This window comes from Panthera tigris, chromosome D3 (assembly GCF_018350195.1).
Source record: "Panthera tigris isolate Pti1 chromosome D3, P.tigris_Pti1_mat1.1, whole genome shotgun sequence".
Classification (NCBI taxonomy): domain Eukaryota; kingdom Metazoa; phylum Chordata; class Mammalia; order Carnivora; family Felidae; genus Panthera; species Panthera tigris.
Window position 1 is genome coordinate 19,671,788 of NC_056671.1, and position 24,229 is coordinate 19,696,016.

Genomic DNA, 24,229 nt, shown 5'->3' on the forward strand with positions numbered 1-24,229 from the left:
TGTTATAAATGAACCAATGGTTCTGTGATCATCATGTGTGTGCATGTATGTTTCTGTTTATTGGTACCTGTGTGTGTGCTTGTGTATGTTATGATCAGATCCCACGCTGAGATCCTAAGAAGATGAGTCAGTTGAGAAACATGTCAGCAGCCCATTCCCAAAATGGGAGCCTTGATTTATAACATAGAGGCCCCAGGCAGGTTACATAAGCACAAGTGGGTTTATGGGTTGGCCTGGCCTCAACAGGTCCTGGAAAGCATAGCTGGTGTCTGTCTCCCAGAAAACTTGGATGCAAGTGGGAACCAAGAGACACTGTTGTGTGGAGGTGCCAGCAATGGGAGAGTGGGTGTGAGTGACCAGCGTCCAGTCAGAAGGTCCTGTAGTAAGTGTTGCAGGGAGTTGGTGGTGGTGCGGGGAGACATGTGATTGTTCCTGGGGTAGGAACAGAGGTTCTCATAAGGAAGGGAGGAACATTCCCATGTGGAGAATGTTCACATGGGGTAGGAAACCAGGGAAAACATGGCATTGAGTCGGGGTCTAGAAAAAGAGAAGAATGGACACATAAGAGGGGCAAGTTGTAGACAGTGTGGCGCCAGGTACAGGGAGAAGCTCAGGATTATCCTAGAAATCATGGGGACCCAAGATCAGTGAGGGCAGCCATGACTGGCAGTGGACATGGTTCACACAAGAAGCAAAGTATGCAGACGTTGTGGTGGATAGTTTCTCTTGTTTCTGCTGATTGTATCTCCTGCTGAGGAATATTCTCAGACAATTTTGGCTGAGAGTTAAACTACCCCTCAAAAAACATGAGGAAGCCAATCTTTCTGTGGACTCCTTTCCCAAGAGGCCAAAAGAGTGATTTCCCCCCCTAAAGATGGTTGAGCTCAGAACACAAAAAGTTAACTCTAAAAGACCAGAAAGCATGATTTCTGATTGAGTAAGAGACGTTTTATTGAGCAACGATTGGGTGCTGGGAGAAGGGCTGGAATGGTCTTGGTACAAGGGGAATCCTTCCTGGAGGCTCAATGGCTGCACATCCCCTTGGGTGGGTGTGGGTCTCAGGCACCTAAGAGCACTCTGCAGGGACCACTCTCTTCTCCACGGTGCTCCCCTCATGCGTGACCTGGCAGGTGTAGCTGCTTCTGGATTTCCACTGGTCAGGTGACAGGCTCAGGTAGCTGCTGGCCGCATACTTGTTGTTGCTCTGTTTGGAGGGCTTGGTGGTCTCCACACCCTGGGTGACAGGGTTGCCGTCTGCCTTCCAGGCCACTGTCAAGCCACTGGGGTAGAAGTCACTGATGAGGCACACCAGGGTGGCCTTGTTGGCACTGAGCTCCTCATTGGAGGGTGGGAAGAGTGTGACCGAGGGGGCCGACTTGGGCTGACCTGTGGGGCAGGGGAGAGGCAGTAAGTCAGAGATCAGGTGTCCATGGCTGAAGCTCCTACCTCAGTCCTGATGTGGGGAACAGCTCTGTCATGTCCATGGCTTGGGTCTCAAGGGCTCCAGCTGGCTGAGTTCAGGTCAGCCATGGGTAGGGTCACTCACCTTCTGTTGGAATGAATCTGACTGCCACCTTCAGTAGTGTGTGGGTCCCTCCATGGCCTCAGACTCTCTCCCGGTCACATGTCCTCCTAATCCACACAGTCCTCCCCCTGGGACTTGGTGGCACTGGCACTGAGACCTGCTTTCCCTTGTGAATCTGTCTGCCCTTGGATGTTGGTATCACTGCCATGATGCCAAGTCACTTACCCAGTTACTGTATAGCTGGTCTGTCCTTGTTGCAGGGCTGTGTTCCCATTTGAAAAGTAGGTTTCCTGCCCCCAGAGCCCCTCACACCATCATTGCAGCCTTGCCCACCTCCCAACAGGGACCCCCCCCGCTGGCGATTCTGAGTGGGTAAGAAGTAGGAGTTCTTAAAGCTGGATTCCAGGGAGTCTTGTAGACGGAGAGTTTTCAGGTGAGGTGAGTTTTCAGTTTTGAGGTCAGGCCATGTCTGTTCTGAAGGGTCTCCCTATTCTGTGAGGTTTTCTGGTGGGTCTGTCTAAACACTTACTGTTTCTGGAAGCCTGGAAGTCACTGCCCCTGTCACCTCTCCCTATCAGGGGACTCTGACCCCATGTATCTGCTCACAGAGCTCTCTTGCTGTGGCATGCTGTGAAGGGATGTACCCCTGCTGGCTGAGTGTCCTGACGGGACACTTTCCTGAGACTTGTCCTGATCTTGGTGTCCTTACTGTTCCTCTAGAGGTGGAAGGTCCCTGAACCCTGGGGCCATTCTCTTCTGATGACCTCCCTCCCCCAGACCCCCTTGTCCCATTTCCACCTCCATGTCTCCAAGTCCTCAGACCAATGCTCTGCTCGCTGTGCTTCAGGCAGCCCTCCAGCTGGGACGAGCTGAAGACAGAATGCTATGCTTGAGCCGTCCCCAGAATCCTTCCCACACCCCACAGCCCTGCTTGCAGCCTGAGTGCCCCACTTCCTTGCCTTCACCCCTCTCTTCTCCTCAGACTCTTAGAACCCAGCTTTAATGATGAGCTATGTCTATTTTGAAGGGTCTCCCTGTTCTGTGAAGTTTACTGGGGGTCTGTCTGTCTTCAGATTGCTGAGTGCCTGGCAAGTCCTGTCCCTGTCACCTGTCTGTATCTCGAGATCCTGACCCCATATATCTATCTGCTCAGGAGGCTTTCCTGTGGTGGTGAAGGCATTTACTTTGTTGCCTGAGTGTCCTGAGACCTTTCCTGTGCTGAGGTCCTGACTGTTCCTGTGGAGGTGGAATGTCCCAGGGCCCAGGGCCCACCTCTGCTCTGATGTCCAGCCTTCTTCCTTGACCCCTTGTCCCACTTCCTCCTTCATGCCTCCAAATTCCCAGACCAAGGCTCTCCTCACTGTGCTTCAGGGAGTCCTCTGCCTGGGACCCCCTGAGGAGGAACCCGGTGCCTGAGCCATCCCCAGAATCCTTCCCACACTCCACGTTCCCTCTGGCAGCATGAACCCCCAGTCACTTGCCCTTCACCCTCAATTCTCATCAGACTCTTGGAGCCCAGAGACCCTGAGTGGAGAGCTGACCATCCTGAGTCCAGAGGATTAGGTTCCCATAGGGAGAGAGCTGGAGCCATGGTGAGGGCTGAGTTCAGGTCTCCTGAGATCAGGAAGGGTTCATGGGAATGGTCCCCTGTAGCCCTGACCACCATCTGACAAGATGGGACCGGTTAGAGGTGATGAGGGGCAGACAAAAGAGGCAAAACTTACAGATGCCACAGACCGTTGGCCTGATCCCAGGTCACAAAAGAAAGCAGAGAAAAATAGCCCCAAATTGCATACTGGATCCAAAAGAGGATGGAAAGTGGGAGACTTACCGAGGACGGTCAGATGGGTCCCTCCGCCGAACAGAATACACTGTGACACAGCCTGGAACACAAACCCTCTGTCAGCCCTTCCACCCCTGACCCAGGCCCACCTGCAGCTGCACGGGAGGCCCAAAGCCCAGCCTCCTTGTCACGGGTGCTGGCTGGGCAGATGGGTGGGTGACAGGGGCGACCCCTGGGGACCTGGAATTTCAGTTCCATGGAGGGTTCAGATTCCATCCATCCTCAGTCATGGGGAGGGGTTGAGACACCTCCTCTAGATATTGCATTGGAATTCCCAAGTAACGCCATCCTTAGGAAGGGGCTGTGTTCTCTCCTCAGTCTGTATCAAGATGTCATTGTGAAAGGGGTGAGCAGGGCTGTTTTAGCACAGAGGTGATGGAACTGTGAGCCCTTTGCAGACTTGGGACTCATGCGGAGGGTCCTAGATATGCCATCACATCCTCAGCACAGGAAACCATGGAGGATTGGGGTCAGGATAGGGAAGTGTTGAGAGGAGAATCATGTTTCCCCGGCACTTAGATCCCTCTCTAGGGTTCTGATCTCCTGAATCGCTGCCTTTGTCTGGTTCTTCTAGCGTCATCACTGTTTACTCCCTGTCCTGAGCCCCATGAGGGCAGCTATCATGGTGTAGGGGTGTGTGGGCTGAATATAAGCTGGTTAGACCTGGTGGGCGCCTGGTGGTTTGGGAGGCTATCACTACGTCCTACAATTTCACCCTCAGCCAGAGTGTTGGAATCTGTGCCTGACCCTTGAAGTGAGTGAGAATCACACATGCTCCATGTACAGGAGCATCACTGGCACAGGGTCACCTCACCAAGCAGGACGCACATACCATACCTCTGCACTGGACCTTCACATTGTGAGGAGGGTCCCTGACACCCAGGGCCTTCACCTGCATCCTGGCCTAGGGACATCACTTGCAGAGCTCACACAGGGGTCACACAGGCCTGGCATCCTTCTTTCTGTGACACATTGGCACATTGGCATGCTGAGCCAGAACTATGACTGTCTTCCTTGACTTACTCTTGATTAGTGTGTAAACACCCTCCCAGCAGCTCATGAAGTTGCTTGTCTCTCTCCAGCCTTGAGTAGAATCCCTGGGACCTTCTATTGCTACTGGCTGGCTCTGGTAGGGATGACAGAGATGGAGTTGTCTTTGTTCATTTCATATCCTGGCTCCCTGTGCAACAACTTTTGCCTCAGCTCCTCCTGATCTTTCCATAGACATGCCCACCATGGCAGTGTTATAAATGGACCAATGGCTCTGTGATCATCATGTGTGTGCATGTATGTTTCTGTTCATTGATACCTGTGTGTATACTTGTGTGTGTTATGATCAGATCCCACACTGAGCTCCTAAGTCGATAGATGAGTCAGTTGAGAAACCTGTCAGCAGCCTATTTCCAGAATCTGATCCTTGATTTATAACAGAGGCCCCAGGTGGGTTATTGAAACACAAGTCGTGGGCTCTTGGCTTGGCCTGGACTTGGAGGGGTCCCAGAGGGTATAGCTGGAGTCTGTGTCCCAGAGACCTTGGATGCAAGTATGAACTAAGAGACACTGGGAGGGGGAGGTGCCAGCAATGGGAGTGTGGGTGTGAGTGACCTGCGTCCAGGCAGATAGTCCTGTAGTAAGTGTGACAGGGAGTCAGTCGAGGGGGAACATGTGATTGTCCCCGGGGAGGTAGGAACAGGGGTTCTCATAAAGAAGGGAGGTGGCTCTAGGCTGGTATGATGGGGAATGTCCACATGGGGTAGGAAATGAAGGAAAATGTGGCACTGAGTGGGGGCCTATAGGAAGAGGAGAGTGGGAATGTTCAGAGGAGGGCTTCTTGTAGACTGTGAGGTGTAAGGTCCAGGGAGAAATTCAGGAATTATCTAAGAAATTGTGGGGACCTGATATTGGGCAGGGCAGCTAGGACTGGAAGTAGACATGGTTCGCACAAGAATGAAAGCTAGAGACATTGTGGAGGATGGTCTCTTTAATATCTGCTGTTTTGATGTGCTGTTCAGAATTCTCTGGCAATTCTGGCTGAGAGCAAAACAACGCCCTATGAAACATGAGGACGCCTTCTGTGGGCTTCTTTCCCAAGGCCAAAAGAATCATGTTCCCCCCTCCCCCACCTTAAGATGGTTGAATTCTGGACCAAAATGTTAAACCCTAATTACCAGACAGTCTGAATTCTGATTGAATAAAAGACATTTTATTGAGCATTGACTGGGTGCTGGGAGAAGGGCTGGGATGATTCTGGTGCAAGGGGAATCCTTCCTGGAGGTCCTGTGGCTCTAAGCCCTTTGAGTGGGTAGGGGGTACCATGACCTAAGAGCACTCTGTGGGGACCACTGTTTTCTCCACGGTGCTCCCCTCGTGTGTGACCTGGCAGGTGTAGCTGCTACGAGATTTCCACTGGTCTGGTGACAGGTTCACATAGCTGCTGGCCGCGTACTTGTTGTTGCTCTGTTTGGAGGGCTTGGTGGTCTCCACGCCCTGGGTGATGGGGGTGCCATCTGCCTTCCAGGCACCATCAAGCCGCTGGGGTAGAAGTCACTGGTGAGGCATACCAGGGTGGCCTTGTTGGTGCTGAGCTCCTCAGAGGAGGGTGGGAAGAGGGTAACTGAGGGCTAGGACTTGGGCTGACCTGTGGGGTGGGTGAGGGGCAGGAGTTCAGAGGTTAAGCATCAACTGTGGGCTCTCTTATCCTCGGTCTTCTTTGAGGTACAAGTTCCTAAGCATCCATTCAGGTCCCCAGTTCCCACTGTGTGTCTGCATATCCATGTTGAGGCAGTTGGGGGGGGTAGGTTAAGGTGTTTCTCAATCATCTCCCATCTGTTCTGGGAGCTTTTGAGGGGCATTCCTGTCACCACCCCTCCCGACATTCTCCTGGAACCTTTCCTTCCACACAGACAATGAACTCTCACTGTCCTGCTCCTGCCTCCTCTGACATTTTGACAGTGTCTGTCTCGGCTCTACATTTGTCTGTCTGTGGCTAGGGTTATGATGTGAGCTCTCTCACCTCCCATTGACTCGTCCCATGGACCATTCTATCCTGACACTGTTGTGCTGGGAATGTCAGGGTCTTGGGCTAAAGGGTCTGTTTTTACCCAGATGTGTCTCTCCTGGGCCATCCGTGATGGGGTAGGATCCTTGCTGATCATACAGATACTGTCTGACTGGCCTTGTGTCTCTCTCATTCCATTGTCTTTCTGCAGCCTCGTCCCCCATGTCCTGCAAATTTGTTTAGCATTAAAACCTTCAATCCAAAGATTCTGCCTCTCTTTGGGGCAGGAAGTATGTCCTGCAGACACTTCAGTGTTCACCTTGTTCTCACATCCGGTCATTCTGTGACCCTTTCTTTGGCACCTTCTCTTTCTTCCATCGTCCTCCTCCTTGCTGGTTTCCCTGAGTCCCCTAGCCAGCTCAGGGCTCTGAGCTTCCCCAAGAGGCCTGGGGGAACAGCTCCATCCCTGCACCATTGCTGGCCCTGGATCCTGAATGCCAGAGCTCTGGGCCCTGCCCTGAACCTCTGACCTGTGTGTCCTCAGACATGGCCCTGAGGGTGCTGTGTCCCTGTAAATTCTCCACATGGTTACCCCCACAATGTTCCCTGTTCTCTCTTCCCTTTTAGATGGGGACCTTAGTGACTCCCTGAGACAAAGGTGGACTGACATGAGGCCAGACAGGAGAGGAAGGAACAGAGCACATTTAGGACCCAGTATGACCTTGGCAGACAGAGAGTGGAGTCTGTAGGTCATCCCACTTATACTCCTGCCTCTGGGGATAGAGGTAAAGTTCTGATGGTACATGGGAGGAAGAGGAAGGCCCCAGGCTCTGGGGTCCTGGGTGAGAGCATGAAAATAGGCTTAGGGAAGACACAGAAATGAACAGAAAAAGGAGAAACTTGTTCAGACCTCTGGGAGAGCAGGGAAGGAAGGAGAAGATGAGACTCACCTAGTACAGTCAGCTGGGTTCCATCGCCAAACACCCAACACTGTGATATAGTCTCATACAAAATCCCTGGCACAGGTCAGCCCTGCCCCACCCCTTACCCCCCAACCTGCAGCTGTGTTGGAGGAAGTGAGGGCACTGCTCCAGGCTGGTGGTGTCTGCAAAGCAGGGGGGGCCACACATCCCCCATTCCTAGCAGATAACAAGACCAATGTCCCCACATGAAAGGCAACAGGATCCTTGCAAGCAATTCTTCCAAAGGAAGTTGGTAACTGATCTGCTGTTTCTACTTACTATCTCCTATGGATTGGGGTGAGTTTGTGGAGGTCTTTTGTGTCATTGTGAGTCAGGTTCCATGGAAATAAACCGGACATCCCTTCTCTGTAAGTTCAAACAATCCTAATTCCTTGGTGAGACCATGAGTTGAAGGCAGTGCATGTCCCCTCACTCACAAACCTCCCTTTCCAGGGAGAAGCAGGTTGGCCTATGGTATAGGCCATTGGAAACTTCCTGTATCCCCTACTGTCACATATGGGGGCTCAGCCTTATCTTCCCAGGAATGTCCTAGTTTGGGACAGTCCTATGTGAAGTCTGTCCTGGTCCTGTGGGACATGCCAGCCTGTGTCAATGTGACCTTTGGAGTACCCCAGAGATACCCCAATCTGGTCTCATGTTGGGGAGGGTCTGGTTTGTGACTGCTGCTTTCCTTCTTTCAAAGGTCTTAAATGCCACCTGACACTAAATGGAACTGGCATCAGTGACTGATTTCAGGCCTGGGGTGGGTAGGCACAGAAGAGATGAGAAAAGATGGTATGTGGTCCATTAGAAATCAGGAGCTGTAGAGCTCACCTGGGGTCATGTGAGTGTACCAGAAGCTACCTGAAGAGATCCCACTGGGCCAATGTCCATATGTGTAGCCACATTGCCATCATGCCTAGGGGCCTACCCTGGTGCCACCCCCTAAGCCCATCAGGTCAAGCCCAGAGCGCACCAGGTCAGCAGACAATAATGCTTCAGCAGGGGAAAATGGAGGGAGAAGGTCATCATTCTGTAAAGTGGGGAACAGGAGGGGAAAGTTTATATTTCTTTGTTATAATATATGAAGGTCGCTGTGGGGAGAATAAAGAGCAGATGAAGGCACTCTCCTCATGGGCACATTGTAGCCTTCATGGGAGAAGGAAGACAGAAATGAAATATTCCCATGATGCATCCTTCCCATTTGATTAATGGTGTCATTGAACATCAAGGCAGCTAATGCTACCTAAAAAGATCCACTTGACTGAGGTCCTTTGATGCAAAGTGACCAACAATCTTGGGAAGTGATTTTGCCAAGTCCAAGCTGGACCTCCTGAAGCCTCTGAGCTAGATGCCCTTTGCAGGAAGAGGAGGCGGAGAGAATGGTTCGGGTACAGCTATGGGAGGCTGTGGCTGCATCCCCACCGTGGGAGAGTCCCAGGACCAACAGCCCTTCCTAGAAGGAAGGACGCAAGCCATTGCCAGGACCCAAGCCACTTCCTTGGAAGGAAAAGTAGAGGGGTTGGATAGATTCTTACAGACCCAACAGACCTGAAGACACATCCACCAATCACAGTGTCAAATGTTACTCAATACTCATAAAAATAAGGAAGTAAGAACACCACCAGCAACATCAAAAATAAAACTTCATGAATTCACTTATGATACCTATGAGGCTTTTTGATGAGAAATGGACTATTGTCTTGCTATTAAGAAGTTCTGATGGTTTCTGCTTAGATTTGATAATGATGTTGTAGTTGTAGCTCAGGTCCTGTCTTTCCAGTTCACGAATGAATTGTATACAGAACAAATGGTACGATCTTGAATTTGCTTCGAAATGCTGCATAAGGGAAGACCTCAGACTAGGTCACCTGGGACTCTGGCACCTGGTTGATAGGAACATGGGGTTTCTCCCTTGCCTTCTGTCTCTTCAGTTTGTGGAGTTCATAATGAACACTTAAAACAATGAATAGAAGAGCTTGTCTAGGGGTGGCAGTGGCTATGGATGGGGGAGAGGTGGGTATTATGTCATTCTCCCCAGCAGGACCATTGGAATGAGGGAGGCCTGAGTGGTCCCTTGTTCCTTTGGGGTCTTAGTTTTCCCATCTGTGGAATGGGTTCATGTAGATGCTGATCCCAAAGTTTCTATTATCTCCTAGGTAGATTTGGGGACTGTTGGCTGCTAAAAAGCTCCTTGGGGGCCCCTGTCTCTGACCCACTGTTGCCCTGGAGCATGCTATCCTTGGAGGATCTGTCCCTGGGCATTCTTGCCCACAAGCAAGTCTGATGAAGGCAGCTCCCGGACCCTGATGAGCTGAAGGCTCAGACAGGGTATCTGTCCAATCTAGGACTGGAGGACTGGCAGAGTGAGCGTGGCTTGCACCTCTGAGAGGCTGACATGAGTGCCTCAGGCCCTGTAGTGAGTGTGTCCATGACACAAAGCTACAGGTGCACTCTGTACACGGCCATGCTGTTGGAGGCTGGAAGAATCCTCAGGGCCTGGTGTCCGGGGTTGCTGAAAACTGGGAAGCTTGGCCTTGCCATGGGCCTCTGGCTGGTCTGACCTCCCTTAACTCTACTCCTGAATTTGAAATGACTCTGTTTTTTGGACAATCAGTGGCAGCCCTTTGTGTGGCTGAGATGGTGCCCTTTCCTATTCACCCTGTTGTTCCGTGACCCCCACACAGGTTATGAAGTCTGATATCATCTGCTCCATCCATAACCCAAACATAACTAATGTGTCTGGTGTCCAGACTTTCATGACTGAGGTCTCAGGCAGTGCGAGGGTGACGCTAAGCCTCACTGACCACACACAAATCTGAACAGACCCATTGTCCCCAGGACCCTCCTTGTTTCTGCCTGATCCCCACTGGGACCCCAGTCTGTCTCACTGGGCCCATCTCCATTCCCATGGGGACAAGGACTGCAACCGTTGAGTTGGGACCATTTGTTCTTCAGGCCATGGCTGACAAGCACACAGGGAAAGTGGGTAAATAGGTTCTCACTTGACAAGTCTATCCCTAATTACTGAGGCTTACCCAGAGTTACGCGGAACAGTGAATGCACACCAGATATGTCAGTGATATGTGCTAAGGTCTTTATTGAGCACAAGTAGAAATAGGGAGGGCGTGTGACCTGCCTGGTCTGAGCTGATCCAGGGGTTGGTTCTCACGGCTACACAGTGGGCTGGGGAAGGGGTGTCTGGTGAGGAAGGCCCCCATCCCGGGAGCCTTGGGAACCTAAGAGCACTCTGCAGGGACCACACTCTTCTCCACGCTGGTCCCCTCGTGCGTGACCTGGCAGGTGAATCTGCTGCGAGATTTCCACTGGTTCGGTGACAGGCTCAGGTAGCTGCTGGCCGCGTACTTGTTGTTGCTCTGTTTGGAGGGCTTGGTGGTCTCCACGCCCTGGGTGACGGGGGTGCCGTCTGCCTTCCAGGCCACCGTCAAGCCGCTGGGGTAGAAGTCACTGATGAGGCACACCAGGGTGGCCTTGTTGGCGCTGAGCTCCTCATTGGAGGGTGGAAAGAGGGTAACTGAGGGCGCGGACTTGGGCTGACCTGTGGGGCAAGGGAGAGGTAACAAGTCAGAGTTCACATGCTTATTCAGTCAGCTCCTATCTCTGTCCTGAAGTGGGATACAGCTCTGTCATATCTAAAGCTTGGTCCTCAGTTGCCCCTTGCTCCCTGTGGTCTGGTCAGCGGTGGGTAAGGTCACTCACCTTCTGTTGGAGAGAAACTGAGTGTCCATCTGTTGGGAGATCTGAGCCCAACTGTGGCTTTCGTCCCTCTTCAGGTTCAACTGTACTCATCACTTTCCTAATTGCCTCTAGGCTCCCGTGTTACTGACTTTTATCTTGCTTGACACCTAATCTTTCCCTGTGGAACCTGTCTGTCCTGTGGCATGTCCTGCCAGGTCCATCTCCAAGGGGTGCTCATGCAGGTATCTGTCTGTCCTGGTGTTAAGCTCTCATCCCCTTCCGGGAGGGGGTTTCTTGGCCACATTCCCACTGATCCCTCATTGCAGCCCCTGCCCACCTCCTGACAAAGACCCTCTAAGGTTGCCTGAGGGGGAGAGAGTGTCTGCCCTTGGGCCGGAATCTAGCCTAGCAGGTGGAGGCTTTCTGGAAGAGGTGAATCTGCTGTTCTGAGGCTGGAGCTGGGGCTTCTCTGAGGGGTCACTTTGCATGTGAAGTTATCTTGGGGCGTCTGCTGTGCTAGCATCACAGTGTGCCTGTCACTGGCAGCCATCCTTGTCTCCTGTCCCTGAGGAGTCACCAGCCCCAGTATCTGCTCAGGGGTCTCTCCTCCAACGTTAATATGGGTGGGACAAGCTTTGGGGCCTGAGTGTCCTGAGCCCTGTCCCGCGTGAGGAGGTCCTGTGTGTCCTGGAGAAGGATGAGGGACCCAGCACTCTGAGGCCACCTTGTCCTAGGAAATCCTCCTTCTGTTCTCGTTTCCCTTGCCTTGGGTTCCCTTTTATTCCACGGCCAACCAAGAGTTCCTCCCAAAACCTCTCAGTAGCTCCCACCTAGAACCCAGAGAGCATAGAACCCAAGTGTGATTGATACACACTTGGACAGATGAGCTATGCAAGCATCCTTTACTGGTCCTATGGCCCTTGTGCCCCAGCCCAGGTTCCCCAGTCCTGTGTTCCTTCAGTCCCTCATTTCCCCACATCTGGGGGATGACAGACCCCAAGGAAGCTGATTGTGTCAGAGTCCAGAGGAGAAGCCCCCTGAGAGTGCTCTGGGTCACAGTGAGGGGGAACAGGAAGGGGTCCTTGGGACTGACCTGAGCTTCCCCGGCCAGGAGTCTGACAAGAGAGAACAAGCTAAAGTGGTGAGGGACAGCCCCAAACTGTGAAGGTCCCAGACCTTAGAGAGTTTCAGACCCCAAGCACAGTCATCACAGAAAGAAGAGAAAAATTCCCCCAATTTTCACTCTGGTTGCCAAAGAGAGAGAAAGGGGGAGACTCACCGAGGACGGTCACCTTGGTCCCTCCGCCGAAAACATAACACAGTGATACAGCTTTGAACACAAACCCTCTGTCAGCCCTGACACCCTTCCCCCTTCCCCAGGCCCACCTGCAGCTGCTTGGGAGGCTCAGAGTCCAGCCTCCTCTTTGTGGGGGTTGGGCTGGCCCATGGGAGCTTGAGACGGGGCACCCCCTCCCCAATGCACCTTCCCTTCCTCATGGGGTGAGCTTCCCCCCCAGCCCCCACCATGGAGGGGTAGGAGGGAATGCCTGAGTGACATATCATAACTCAGGTAGCTCCTGGCAGGAGCTCTGTGTATGGCTCAGCTTGCTTGGGGAATGCTACCTGGGAGATCGGGCAGCACAGTTTCCAACACAGACATCATGGGACCTGTGCCTTCTGCAGAGCTGAGGCCCATGGAGGGTTCTGGATGCCACCACATGTCCTAGACACATGCCCAACATGGCCACATGTGCAATGGCAGGCGTGTGTGTGTGTGTCCTGGTGTGTGCACGCAAGTGTATTGTGTGTGTGTGCATGTCTATTCTGTCTGTGTGACTAGGGGCCTAGACCTGCCCTTCTGAGCTAGCTCTGCTAGCTAGCAGTGGAGTCTTCCTGGTTCTCAAGGCCCATTCCCAACTTCCCAGAAAATGACTGTGCGCACAGATGGATCCATGACACAATGCAGAATGGGATCTTGACACGGATTCATGGCCCCAATGAATACGCATGGACATTTTAACTTTAGTGGTATTTTGTGCATAACTCCAAGGTGTCTCTGTCTCCCAGGGGCCTTGAATACAACTGGGTCCTCTGTGACACATGTGGAAGGAGAGGCCCCCAGTGGGAGTGTGGGAGATACTGACCAGGGTCTAGAGACTGAGTTTCCTGTAATAAGTGCAGCAGGGCAGGTCTGGGGAAGGGAACAGTGCAGTGTTCCCAGGGATCCAGGGACACGGGGCCCCTGTGGAAGGAAGGATTCTCTAGGATGTGATGATGGGAAGTTTCCAAATGTGTAGGAAACCACAAAAGGCATGGCCTTGCGTGGGGGCCTTCAAGGAAGGGAGACATCCCAGTGAGTTGGGCTGGTCCCAGTGAATAAGGTCCCAGGACCGGAGTGGAGACTGGAAATGAACCAAGAGGCCATGGGAATCAAGGGCTATGATCCTGAAAATGGTTGGGGTGGAAATGGCCTACAGAAGTCTATCAAGATCCACAGGTGTGGACCTTGGTACTCTGGGTCTTGCTGCTTCCGTTGCGAGTACAGAATATTGTGTGTGCAAATTTGGGTGAGTGGGAATCTGTTCCACAAAGAAATATGGGGCTGCTCTGGTGGCTCTTCCCCATAAAGCCAGTGAACCTGTGTTCACTCCAAGGATGGTTGAGTTCAGGGCACAAAATGTTAAACACAAATGACCAGATAGTGCGATTTCTGATTGAATAAAGGACATTTTATTGAGCATTGATTGAATGAAGGGAGAAGGGCTGGAATCATCCTGGTGCAAGGGGAATCCTTCCTGTAGGTCCAATGGCTGCACACACCCTTGGGTTGGTGAGGGTCTTGGGGACCTAAGAGCACTCTGCAGGGACCACATTCTTCTCCATAGTGCTCCCCTGGTACGTGACCTGGCAGGTGAAGCTGCTGAGAGATTTCCACTTGTCAGGTGACAGGCTTATGTAGCTGCTGGCCCTTACCTGTTGTTGCCCTGTTTGGAGGGCTTGGTGGTTTCCATGCCCTGGTAACAGGGGTGCCGTGTGTCTTCTAGGCCACCGTCAAGCTGCTGGGGTAGAAGTTATTCATTAGGTGGTCTTGTTGTCGCTGAGCTCCTCAAAGGAGGGTGGGATGAGGGTAACTGAGGGTGAGGACTTGGGCTGACCTGTGGGGTGGGGGAGGGACAGGAGGTCAGAAGCTCAGCTTCCACGTTTGGGGTCACTTCACTTGACATCGGCCTTCATGTGGGTACAGGTACCTGAACATTCAGTCAGGCACCCAGTTCTCACTCTGCGTCCATGTGAATCCATGTCGGGGTGGGTGGGTGGGTTAAGGTGTTATTCAATCATCTCCCCACCTTTGCTGGGGACCTTTGAGGTGGATTCCTATCACCACCCATCCTGAGACTCTTCTGAGATCTTTCCTTCCACGCAGACATCTAACTCTCACTGTCCTGCTCCTGCCTCTCCTCTGACTTTTGACAGTGTCTGTCTCAGCTCTACTTTCGTCCTCTGTGACCGTGCTATTACGTGAGCTCTCTGACCTCCTATTGGCTCATCCTGTGGACCATTCTATCTTGAGTCTTGTGTGAGGTCTTTGCCCTAAGGGTCTGTTTTTACCCAGATGTGTCTCTCCTGGGCTGTCCCTGATGGGGTAGGATCCTTGCTGATCATACAGAGTGTGTCTGCGTGGCCTTGCATCACTCTCAATCCATAGCCTTTCTGCAGCCCCAGTCCCCGTGTCCTGCAAATCGGTCATTTCACTAGAGCTTTCATGCCATAGGTTCTCCTGTGTTTGTTGCAGATGTGTGTCCTGCAGGGACTCAAGAGTCCACTCGTGTCTCACATCTTCTCATTCCATGACCCTTTCTCCGGCATTTACTCCTACAAGCTCCATCCTGCCTGTGGCAAGTTTGTCTGAGTCCCCAGGCCAACTCTATATGGCCACTCCATAAGGCCTGGGGGGAGCTCCACCTGCACCACTGCTGACTCCGGACCCTGATCCCCAGGCTCTGCCCTGAACCTTGTCGTTTGTGTCCTCAGCCTTGCCTCTGAGGCTGCCTGACCCAGTAAATACTCCACATTGTCACCCCCTCAATGCTCCCTGTTCTCTCTTCCCTTTTTTATGGGTACCCTTAGTGAGTCCCAGAGACAAACGTTGTCCAGGGCCTTACAACAGTAGACAGAAAAGAGCACATGTGGGACCCAGGATGACCCGGCGGACACACAGATGAGTTTTTAGCTCATCCCGACCATCCTCTGCCTCTCAGTTGGTAGGGGAGGGGCTGTGTTGACCAGAGAAGCAAGCAGGACAGTGTAGAGGGAGGGAAGGAGATCAGGGTCCCAGGGACTGGGGTCCCAGACGAAAGAGTGACCAAGTTGAGAAAAGACACAGAAAGAAAAAAAAAATAGCAGAAAATTTCCCAAAAATGTGGGAAAGCATGGAAAGAGGGAGAAGATGAGACTCACCTAGGATGGTCACCCGGGTCCCTTTGCCAAAAAGAAAGCACTGTGATACATGCTAATACAAAAACCAATGCCTGGGAGTCCGTGCCCCACCCCCTAGACCCCCCACTTGCAGCTGTGATGGAGGAGGTTGGGGCACTGCTCCATGCTGGTGTCTTTTCAGTGGGGGGCCACAGGTCTTCCTCTTCTAGTGGATAACAGGGTCAATGTCCCTATGTGTGCAGCCACAGGATCCTGGAATCAAGTCTTCCAAAGAAGTAGGTGTCCGAATGCTGTTCCAACCTATAACTCCTAGGAATTGGAATGAGTTTGTGGAGGGCCTCTCTGTCACTGCAAGGATCTATGGATCTGAAGAGGATATCGCTTCTCTATATGTTGAAACATCCTAATTTTTTGGTGAGACAATCAGGTGAGGGAGGGAGTTTAACCTTCATCCCAAACTTTTCTCTGCAGGTGATAGCAGGTTGGCCTGTGTGCATGGGCCACTGGAAACTTCCTATGCCCCCAACCATGATTCCATAGAGCTCAGCTTTATTTTGTGAGGGGATGTCCTAGTTTGGGACTGTCCCAAGTGAAGTCTGTCCTGTTCTTGTGGGACGTGCCGGCCTATGTCCTGGTGACTTGGGAACAGCCCTAGCCAAACCCCTATCTAGTGCCATGTTGGGGAAGGTTGGCTGTGTGACTGTTGCTCTGCTTGTTTCAAGGAGTCTTAAATTCCATCTGCCACAAAAAGGAACTAGCATCAGTGACCACTTTCAGGCCTGGAGTGGGTAGGCACTAGTGAAGTAGAATATGTTGTCCATCAGATAGCAGGAGCTATAGAGATAACCTGGGGTCCTGTGAGTGTACCCAGGAGCCACCTGAAGAGGCTCCGACTAGACTAATGTCCATAGATGCAGCTACATTTCCATATGTATAGTGGACAACCCAATGCATTCCACCAGCCTTTCTGGTCAATCCCAGTATGTACCAGGTCACCAAATAGAAATGAGTCAGCAGGGGAGGGTGGAGGGAGCAGGTCATCATCCTGTGAAGTAGGGAAGAGCAGGGAACAGTGCACATTTCTTCTTTTCCCTGCACATGAAAGGTACTCCCCACCTAGGTATGTGGCAGCCCTCCCAGGAGAAGGAGGACAGAAATGAAATATTGCCATGATGCACCCTTTCCATCTGATGGACAGAGCCATTGAACATCAAAGCAGCTAATCCTACCTAAAAAGGTCCACTCGATGTGGGTCCTTTGATGCAAAGTAGCCAACTGTCCAGGGAGGTGATTCTGACGTTGTACAAACTGGACCTCCTGAAGGATCTGATGCCAGAAGCCCTTTGCAGGATGAGGAAGCAGAGAGGATGGCTCAGATACAACTCTGGGAGGTTGTGGCTGCATCCCCACCATGGGACAGTCCCAGGACCAGCAGCTCACCCCCGAAGCCCCTTCCTTGCAAGGAAAAGTAGAGTGATTTGGGAGATTCTTACAGATCCAAGACACGTGAAGACACATACCGCAATCACACTGTCAAATGTTATTCAATACTCAGAAAGAGAAAAGGAAGTCCCCCCAAATAATGATAGCATCAACAATATAATTCCATGCATTCACTTGTGACAAGTTTGAGATCTTTGGTGATAAGTATTTTGGTGGTTAAGGATTTATTCTCAGTGTCTACATCGGTTTGATCATGCTACTTTAGTTTCTGTTTAGGCCTTTATCTTCTGGTATACAGATGAAATCATTATTGAGAAAAAGATATGATATCTGGAATTTGTTTCCAAATATTGCAATAACAGAACAATTATCTTGTTATTGTGTCAGCATCATCAAGGTATTGATAGATTGGGACCTAGTTGATGGGAACATGCAGGTATTCTTCTTCCTCTATCTCCCTTTTTTGGTGTTTTCATTTATCTTTAATGCACACTTCACAAGAAAATTACAAGAAGAGATGATAGTGTGGGGCAGTACCAGATGTGGGGTGATTTTGGCATTCTACAGCAGGGTCATAGATATGAGTTAGACTAGGTGGCCTTCTCCCTCATTTGGGGCTCAGCATTCAGATCCATGAAATGTGGCCAGCAGTTGCTGTGGGATACTAGGACCCCCTAATATCCTTCTCCCTCTTAGGCTTCCCTAGGGCAGGGGTGGCTGGGATAAAACTCTAAGGGGTCCCTGTTCTCTCAGAACTCCTGGGCATTGTAGGCTCTGTCCCTGGGCTGACCTGGCTCCCTTGCAGGTCTGGTGAAGGCAGCTCCTTGTCTGTGATGAGCTGGAGACATAAACAGAGGGCTGCTTGTGCCCGCATCTCTACGAGACTGACCTCTACTGCTTCAGTGACCTCAGAATGAGTATATCTCTGATAGGAGTCCACAGGTGCATTCAGTATTCAGCCACAGTGAGTGATGGAGGCTTGTGCATTGGCGGTTCAGTGGGCCCTGAGTACCTGGGGAAGGGGATTCTTACTTTGCTGTAGCCTTCAGGCCATACAACTCTGCCTGGGCTGGTCTGCACCAACTCTGAATTCAAATTGGCTCCCTCTCTTTGGGATAATCATTGGCTGCCCATTATGTGCCCAAGAAGGTGTCCTTTGTCATTTACTCAGTTCTCCATGTCTCTACCACATACAGGGTCGTATCATCGCGTTCATCTATAACCTAACCATAAAGTAACTCTCTCCTTGGTCTCAGTTCTGATGATGAGACTTCAGGATTGAGGTCCCAGCTCCTCTGTTCGGGTCCCTTTGAGCCTGACCTTGACCTAGACCCCAAACCACATAGACTGGTTGTCCTTGTGCCTCATCCTGACCTCCAGTTCCCAGCACTAGTGTGGGTGAACACTGCTGTCTTGAAGAGTGTTCCAGGGCTTCCTGAGTTGTTTGGGAGAGTCAAGTCGGTTCGGGAAGGGATAGGCTACAAGATGTGAAACTGTTTCCCAGTAGGCCTTGTTAGCATCTTTACTCACCTAACATGAATTATGAGTTTGAGAAATGTACTTCTAAGATGCTTTCCATGGCTTCCTGCTAACGGGCCAACCATGGACCCCCTCGTTTGTTAGTCATTCTCCCCTCTGGGTCACTTGTATGGAACTGGGAAGTTCACTTCTGTTCCTGAAGACCATTGTTTCTGCTCAAGGACCTCGTTCCTCCTTACTGTTGCTTCTGCCCACTGCTGGCTCCTGGGACTCTCCTTGTTTCTCCCTGATACCCTGCAGGCCCTCCCTGGTCCTTCTCACTCAGTTTCTCCCTTTCCAGGTGGCAAGGACTGCATCCTGGGCGCTGGTACTACAGGATTATTTCCTACTCTGGGTCGCACCAAGGCGGATACAGCATCAATGGGGTCCTTTTAGGGTTAGTTGGGTGGATGGCGGTTAGATAGAATCTCATACCATTACTGTCCCTTCTCTTAATTACTAAGCCGGTTAACTCAGACATAACCAGACAGAGAATTCACATCAAAAATGTTGAATGATAAATGATAAGTTCTTTATTGAGCACAAATAGAAACCGGGAGGGTGTGTGACCTTCCCGGTCTGAGCTGATCCAGGAGTTGGCTCTCAGGGGTACATGGTGAGCTGGGGAAGGTGTATCTGGGTGAGGAAGGCCTCCATCCCTGACAGTCTCGGGGACCTAAGAACACTCTGCAGGGACCACACTCTTCTCCACGCTGGTCCCCTCGTGCGTGACCTGGCAGGTGAATCTGCTGCGAGATTTCCACTGGTTCGGTGACAGGCTCAGGTAGCTGCTGGCCGCGTACTTGTTGTTGCTCTGTTTGGAGGGCTTGGTGGTCTCCACGCCCTGGGTGACGGGGGTGCCGTCTGCCTTCCAGGCCACCGTCAAGCCGCTGGGGTAGAAGTCACTGATGAGGCACACCAGGGTGGCCTTGTTGGCGCTGAGCTCCTCATTGGAGGGTGGGAAGAGTGTGACCGAGGGGGCCGACTTGGGCTGACCTGTGGGGCAGGGGAGAGGCAGTAAGTCAGAGATCAGGTGTCCATGGCTGAAGTTCCTACCTCAGTCCTGATGTGGGGAACAGCTCTGTCATGTCCATGGCTTGGGTCTCAAGGGCTCCAGCTGGCTGAGTTCAGGTCAGCCATGGGTAGGGTCACTCACCTTCTGTTGGAATGAATCTGACTGCCACCTTCAGTAGTGTGTGGGTCCCTCCATGGCCTCAGACTCTCTCCCGGTCACATGTCCTCCTAATCCACACAGTCCTCCCCCTGGGACTTGGTGGCACTGGCTCTGAGACCTGCTTTCCCTTGTGATTCTGTCTGTCATGGACGTTGGCATCACTGCCATATCCGCCAGGTCCCTTACCTGGTTACCCTGTGTCTAGTCTGTCCTTGTTGCAGAGCTGTGTTCCCATTTGAAAAGTAGGTTTCCTGCCCCCAGAGCCCCTCACACCATCATTGCAGCCTTGCCCACCTCCCAACAGGACCCCCACCCCTGACCCCGGGGATGCTGAGTGGGTAAGAAGTGGGAGTTCCTGGAGCTGGATTACAGGGAGTCTTGTAAGATGGAGAGTTTTCAGGTGAGGTGAATTTTCAGTTTTGAGGTTAGGCCATGTCTTTTCTTAAGGGTCTCCCTGTTCTGTGAAGTTTATTTGGGTGTCTGTCTGTTTACCATTTCTGGAAGGCTGGCAGTCAACGTCCCTGTCACCTGTCCCTATCAGCGGACTCTGATCCATGTATCTGCTCATGGACCACACCTCCCTTAGAGGACGCTCTCCTGAGACCTGTTCTGATCTTGGTGTCCTTACTGTTCCTCTAGAGGTGGAAAGTCCCAGTACCCTTGGGCCCTTCTCTTCTGACAACCTGCCTCCTCTTTCACCCCCTTGTCCCACTTCCACCTCCATGTCCCCAAGTCACGAGACCAATGCTCTGCTCTCTGTGCTTCAGGCAGCCCTCCAGCTGGGACGAGCCAAAGGCAGAATACTATGCCTGAATGTCCCCAGTATCCTTCTCACACCCCGTGGCCCTGCTAGCAGTCCAAGCTCCCCACTTCTTTGCCTTCACCCCTCAATTTTCTTTGGACTCGCGGAACCCAATTTTAAGGATGGGCTATGTCTGTTCTGAAGGGTCTCCCTGTTCTGTGAAGTTTACTGGGGGTCTGTCCATCGTTAGATTTCTGAGGTCTTGGCAAGACCTGTCACCTTTTCCTACCTGGAGACCCTGGCCCAACGTATCTATCTGCTCAGGAGGCTTTCCTGCGGTGGTGAAGGCATTTACTTTGCTGCCTGAGTGTCCTGAGACTGTCCTGTTGCTGACTTCCTGAGTGTCCCTATGGAGGTGGAAGGCCCAGAACCCACGGCCCCCTTCTCCTGTGATATCCTTCCTTTCTTCCTGACCCCCTTGTCCCACTTCTTTCTCCATGTCTCCAAGTACCGAGACCAAGGCTGTCCTCAGTGTTCATCAGGCAGTTCTCTGCCTTGGATCCCCCAAGGATGGAAACCGGTGCCCGAGCCATCCGCAGAATCCTTCCCACACCTCACGGTCCCTCTGGCAGCAGGAACCCCTACTCATTTGCCCTTCACCCTCAATTCTCCTCGGACTCTTGGAGCCCAGAGACATTGAGTGGTGAGCTGACCATCCCTGAGTCCAGAGGAGAAGATTTCCTTGGGGAGAGAGCTGGAGTCACAGTGAGGCCTGAGTTCAGGTCTAGATTAGGAAGGGCTCACGGGGACGTCCCCTGTAGCCCTGAGCACTTCTGACAATATGGGGCCAGTGGAGGAGATAAGGGGCAGATAAAAGAGGCAAAACTTACAGACCCCACAGACCTTCAGCCTGAGCCCAGGTCACAGTAGAAAGCAGAAGAAAATCACCTGAAATTGTATACTGGAGCCAAAAGAGGAGGAAAGGGGAGACTCACCGAGGACGGTCAGATGGGTCCCTCCGCCGAACAAAGTACACTGTGACACAGCCTGGAACACAAACCCTCTGTCAGCCCCTCCACCCCTGACTCAGGCCCACCTGCAGCTGCTCGGGAGGCCCAAAGCCCAGCCTTCTTGTCACGGGTGCTGGTCAGGCAGATGGGTGGGTGATGGGGGTGACGCCTGGGGACCTGGAATCAGTTCCATGGAGGGTTCAGAATCCATCTATCCTCAGTCATGGGGAGGGGATGGAGAGATGCTCTTTAGGTATGGCATCAGAATTCAGCTAACACCATGCTTAGGAAGGTGCTGTGTGCTCTCCTCAGTCTGTGTCAGGATGTCATTGTAGAAGGGGTGAGCAGGGGTGTTTCAGCACAGAGGTGATGGAGCTGGGAGCGCTTTGCAGAGTTGGGACTCATGGGGAGGCTCCTGGATATGCCACTCCATCATCTGCAGGGGAAGCAGTGGAGGTTTGGGGTCAGGAATGGAAAGTGTTGGGAGGAGAATCATGTTTCCCCCAGCACTTAGATCTCTCTCTTAGCCCCGATGTCCCGAATCGCTGCCTTTGGCTGGTTCTTTAGGAAGGTAGCATGGTCACTGTTTAGTGCCTATCCTGAGCTGTGAGGGCAACTGTCATGGTATAGGGAGATGTGGGCTGAATATAAGCTGGATAGACGTGTTGGGCCCCTGGTGTGTGTGGATGCAGTCACTACATCCTACAATTTTGCCCTGAGTGGAAATGTCGGAGTCTGTGCCTAGCCTTGAACTGACTGAGAATCACACATGGCCCACATGCAGGAGCATCACTAGCACAGGGTTCCCCCACCAAGCTGGAAACCATACTGTACCTCTGCACTGGACCTTCACATTGAGGAAGCTCTCTGACACCTATGGCCTTCTCCTGCATCCTTGCCTTGGGATGTCACCTGCAGAGCTCACAATAGGGGACACACAGGTCTGGCATCCTTCTTTCTTTGTCACATTGGCACACTGAGCTAGAACTCTGACTGGCTTCCTCGATCTGCTCTCGATGAGTGCGTAAACACCCTTCCAGCTTCTCATGAGGTTTCTTGTCTCACTCCAGCACAAATAGAATCCCTGGAGCCTTCTATTGCTGGTGGCTGGCTCTGGTAGGGATGACAGAGATGGAATTGTCTCTGTTCATGTCATATCCTGGCTCCCTGTGCAGCCCCTTCTACCCCAGCTCCTCCTGATCTTTCCATAGAGATGCCCACCATGGCAGTGTTGTAAATGGACCAGTGTCTCTGTGATCATCATGAGTGTGCATGTATGTTTCTGTTTGTTGGGACCTGTGTGTGTGCTTGTGTGTGTGTTATGATCAGATACTACACTGAACTCCTAAGTAGATGAGTCAGTTGAGAAACCTGTCAACAGCGCATTTCCAGAATCTGAGTCTTGATTTGTAACAGACACCCCAGGCAGGTTAATGAAAGACAAATGATGGGCTCATGGGTTGGCCTGGCCTCGGAGGGGTCCCAGAAAGCAAAGCTGGAGTCTGTTTCCCAGAGAACTTGGATGTAGTGTGAACCAAGAGACACTGGTGGGGTGAGATGCCAGCAGTGGGAGTGTGGGTGTGAGTGGCCAGTGCCCAGGCAGGGGCTCCTATAGTGAGTGTGACAGGGAGTCTGTGGGAGGAGGACAGTCAGTGTTCCTGGGGAGGTAGGAGCAGGTGTTCTCATGAGAGAGGGAGGAGGCTCTAGGTTGTGACAGTGGGGAATGTCTACATGGGGTAGGAAACCAGGGAAAAGCTGGCAGTGAGTGGGGGTCTATAGGAAGAGGAGAGTGGGAATATTCAGAGGAGGGCTTCTTGTAGATGGTGAGGTGCCAGGTCCAGGGAGAAACTGAGGAATTATCCAAGAAATCCAGGGGATCTGGTATCAGTGAGGGAAGCTATGACTGGCAGTGGGCATGGTTAACACAAGAAGGAAAGCTAGAGACATTGTGGAGGATGGTCTCTTTAATTTCTGCTGTTTTGATCTCCTGTTCAGGAGTATTGTGTGACAATTCTGGCTGAGAGCAAAATAACCCCTCATGAAACATGAGGACGCCTTCACTGGGCTCTTTTCCCAAGGCCAAAAGAATCCTGTTTTCCCCCAAAGATGGTTGAGTTCTGGACTGAAATGTTAACCCAAATTACCAGACAGCCTGAATTCTGATTGAATAAAGAACATTTTATTGAGCATGATTGGGTGCTGGGAGGAGGGCTGGGATGATCCTGGTGCAAGGGGAATCCTTCCTGGAGGTCCTGTGGCTCTAAGCCCTTTGAGTGGGTAGGGGATGTCTTGACCTAAGAGCACTCCTCAGGGACCACATTCTTCTCCATGGTGCTCCCCTCGTGCGTGAACTGGCAGGTGAATCTGCTGTGAGATTTTTACTTGTCGGGCAACAACCTCAGGTAGCTGCTGGCTGCATACTTGTTGTCCTGTTTGGAGGGGTTGTTGGTCTCCACGCCCTGTGTGACGGGGGTGCCGTCTGCCTTCCAGGCCACCGTCAAGCAGCTGGGGTAGAAGTCACTGATGAGGCACGCCAGGGTGGCCTTGTTATTGCTGAGCTCCTCAGGGGAGGGTGGAAAGAGGGTAACTGAGGGCGAGGACTTGGGCTGACCTGTGGGGTGGGGGAGGGACAGGAGGTCAGAAGCTCAGCTTCCACGTTTGGGGTCACTTCACTTGATATCGGCCTTCATGTGGGTACAGGTACCTGAGCATTCAGTCAGGCCTCCATTTCCCCTTCTGTGTCCATGTGAATCCATGTTGTGGGGTGGTGGGGTGGGTTAAGGTGTTATTCAATCATCTCCCCACCTTTGCTGGGAACCTTTGAGGTGGATTTCTATCACCACCCATCCCGAGACTCTTCTGAGATCTTTCCTTCCAC

General features: G+C 52.1%; 1 protein-coding gene, 1 pseudogene and 2 gene segments (V, D, J or C); all 4 read right to left on the bottom strand.

Annotated features, from left to right (window-relative positions):
• Positions 1-926: 926 nt before the first annotated feature.
• LOC102968706 (immunoglobulin lambda-1 light chain) overlaps positions 927-24,229 on the bottom strand; it is a 718,086-nt gene continuing 694,783 nt past the window's right edge. For both annotated transcript variants that reach the window (XM_042962213.1, XM_042962214.1), the window contains exons 3-4: positions 3,357-3,394; positions 927-1,386 (exon numbers count right to left, since the gene is read on the bottom strand). In XM_042962213.1, coding sequence (XP_042818147.1) covers positions 1,067-1,386; positions 3,357-3,394 — 358 coding nt within the window. In that variant the 3' untranslated portion in view covers positions 927-1,066. The remainder of the gene's footprint in view (positions 1,387-3,356; positions 3,395-24,229) is intronic.
• Positions 5,559-10,240, bottom strand: LOC102968415 (annotated as a pseudogene).
• On the bottom strand, positions 10,405-14,038 carry LOC102968121. The segment is given in 3 exon segments: positions 10,405-10,887; positions 12,307-12,515; positions 14,001-14,038. Coding segments are annotated over 3 exon segments (567 nt in total).
• The window catches only part of LOC122232563, a 1,057,381-nt gene continuing 1,052,087 nt past the window's right edge, over positions 18,936-24,229 (bottom strand). Inside the window, 1 exon segment of the V gene segment in view lies at positions 18,936-19,421. Within this exon segment, the coding sequence occupies positions 19,102-19,421 (320 nt within the window).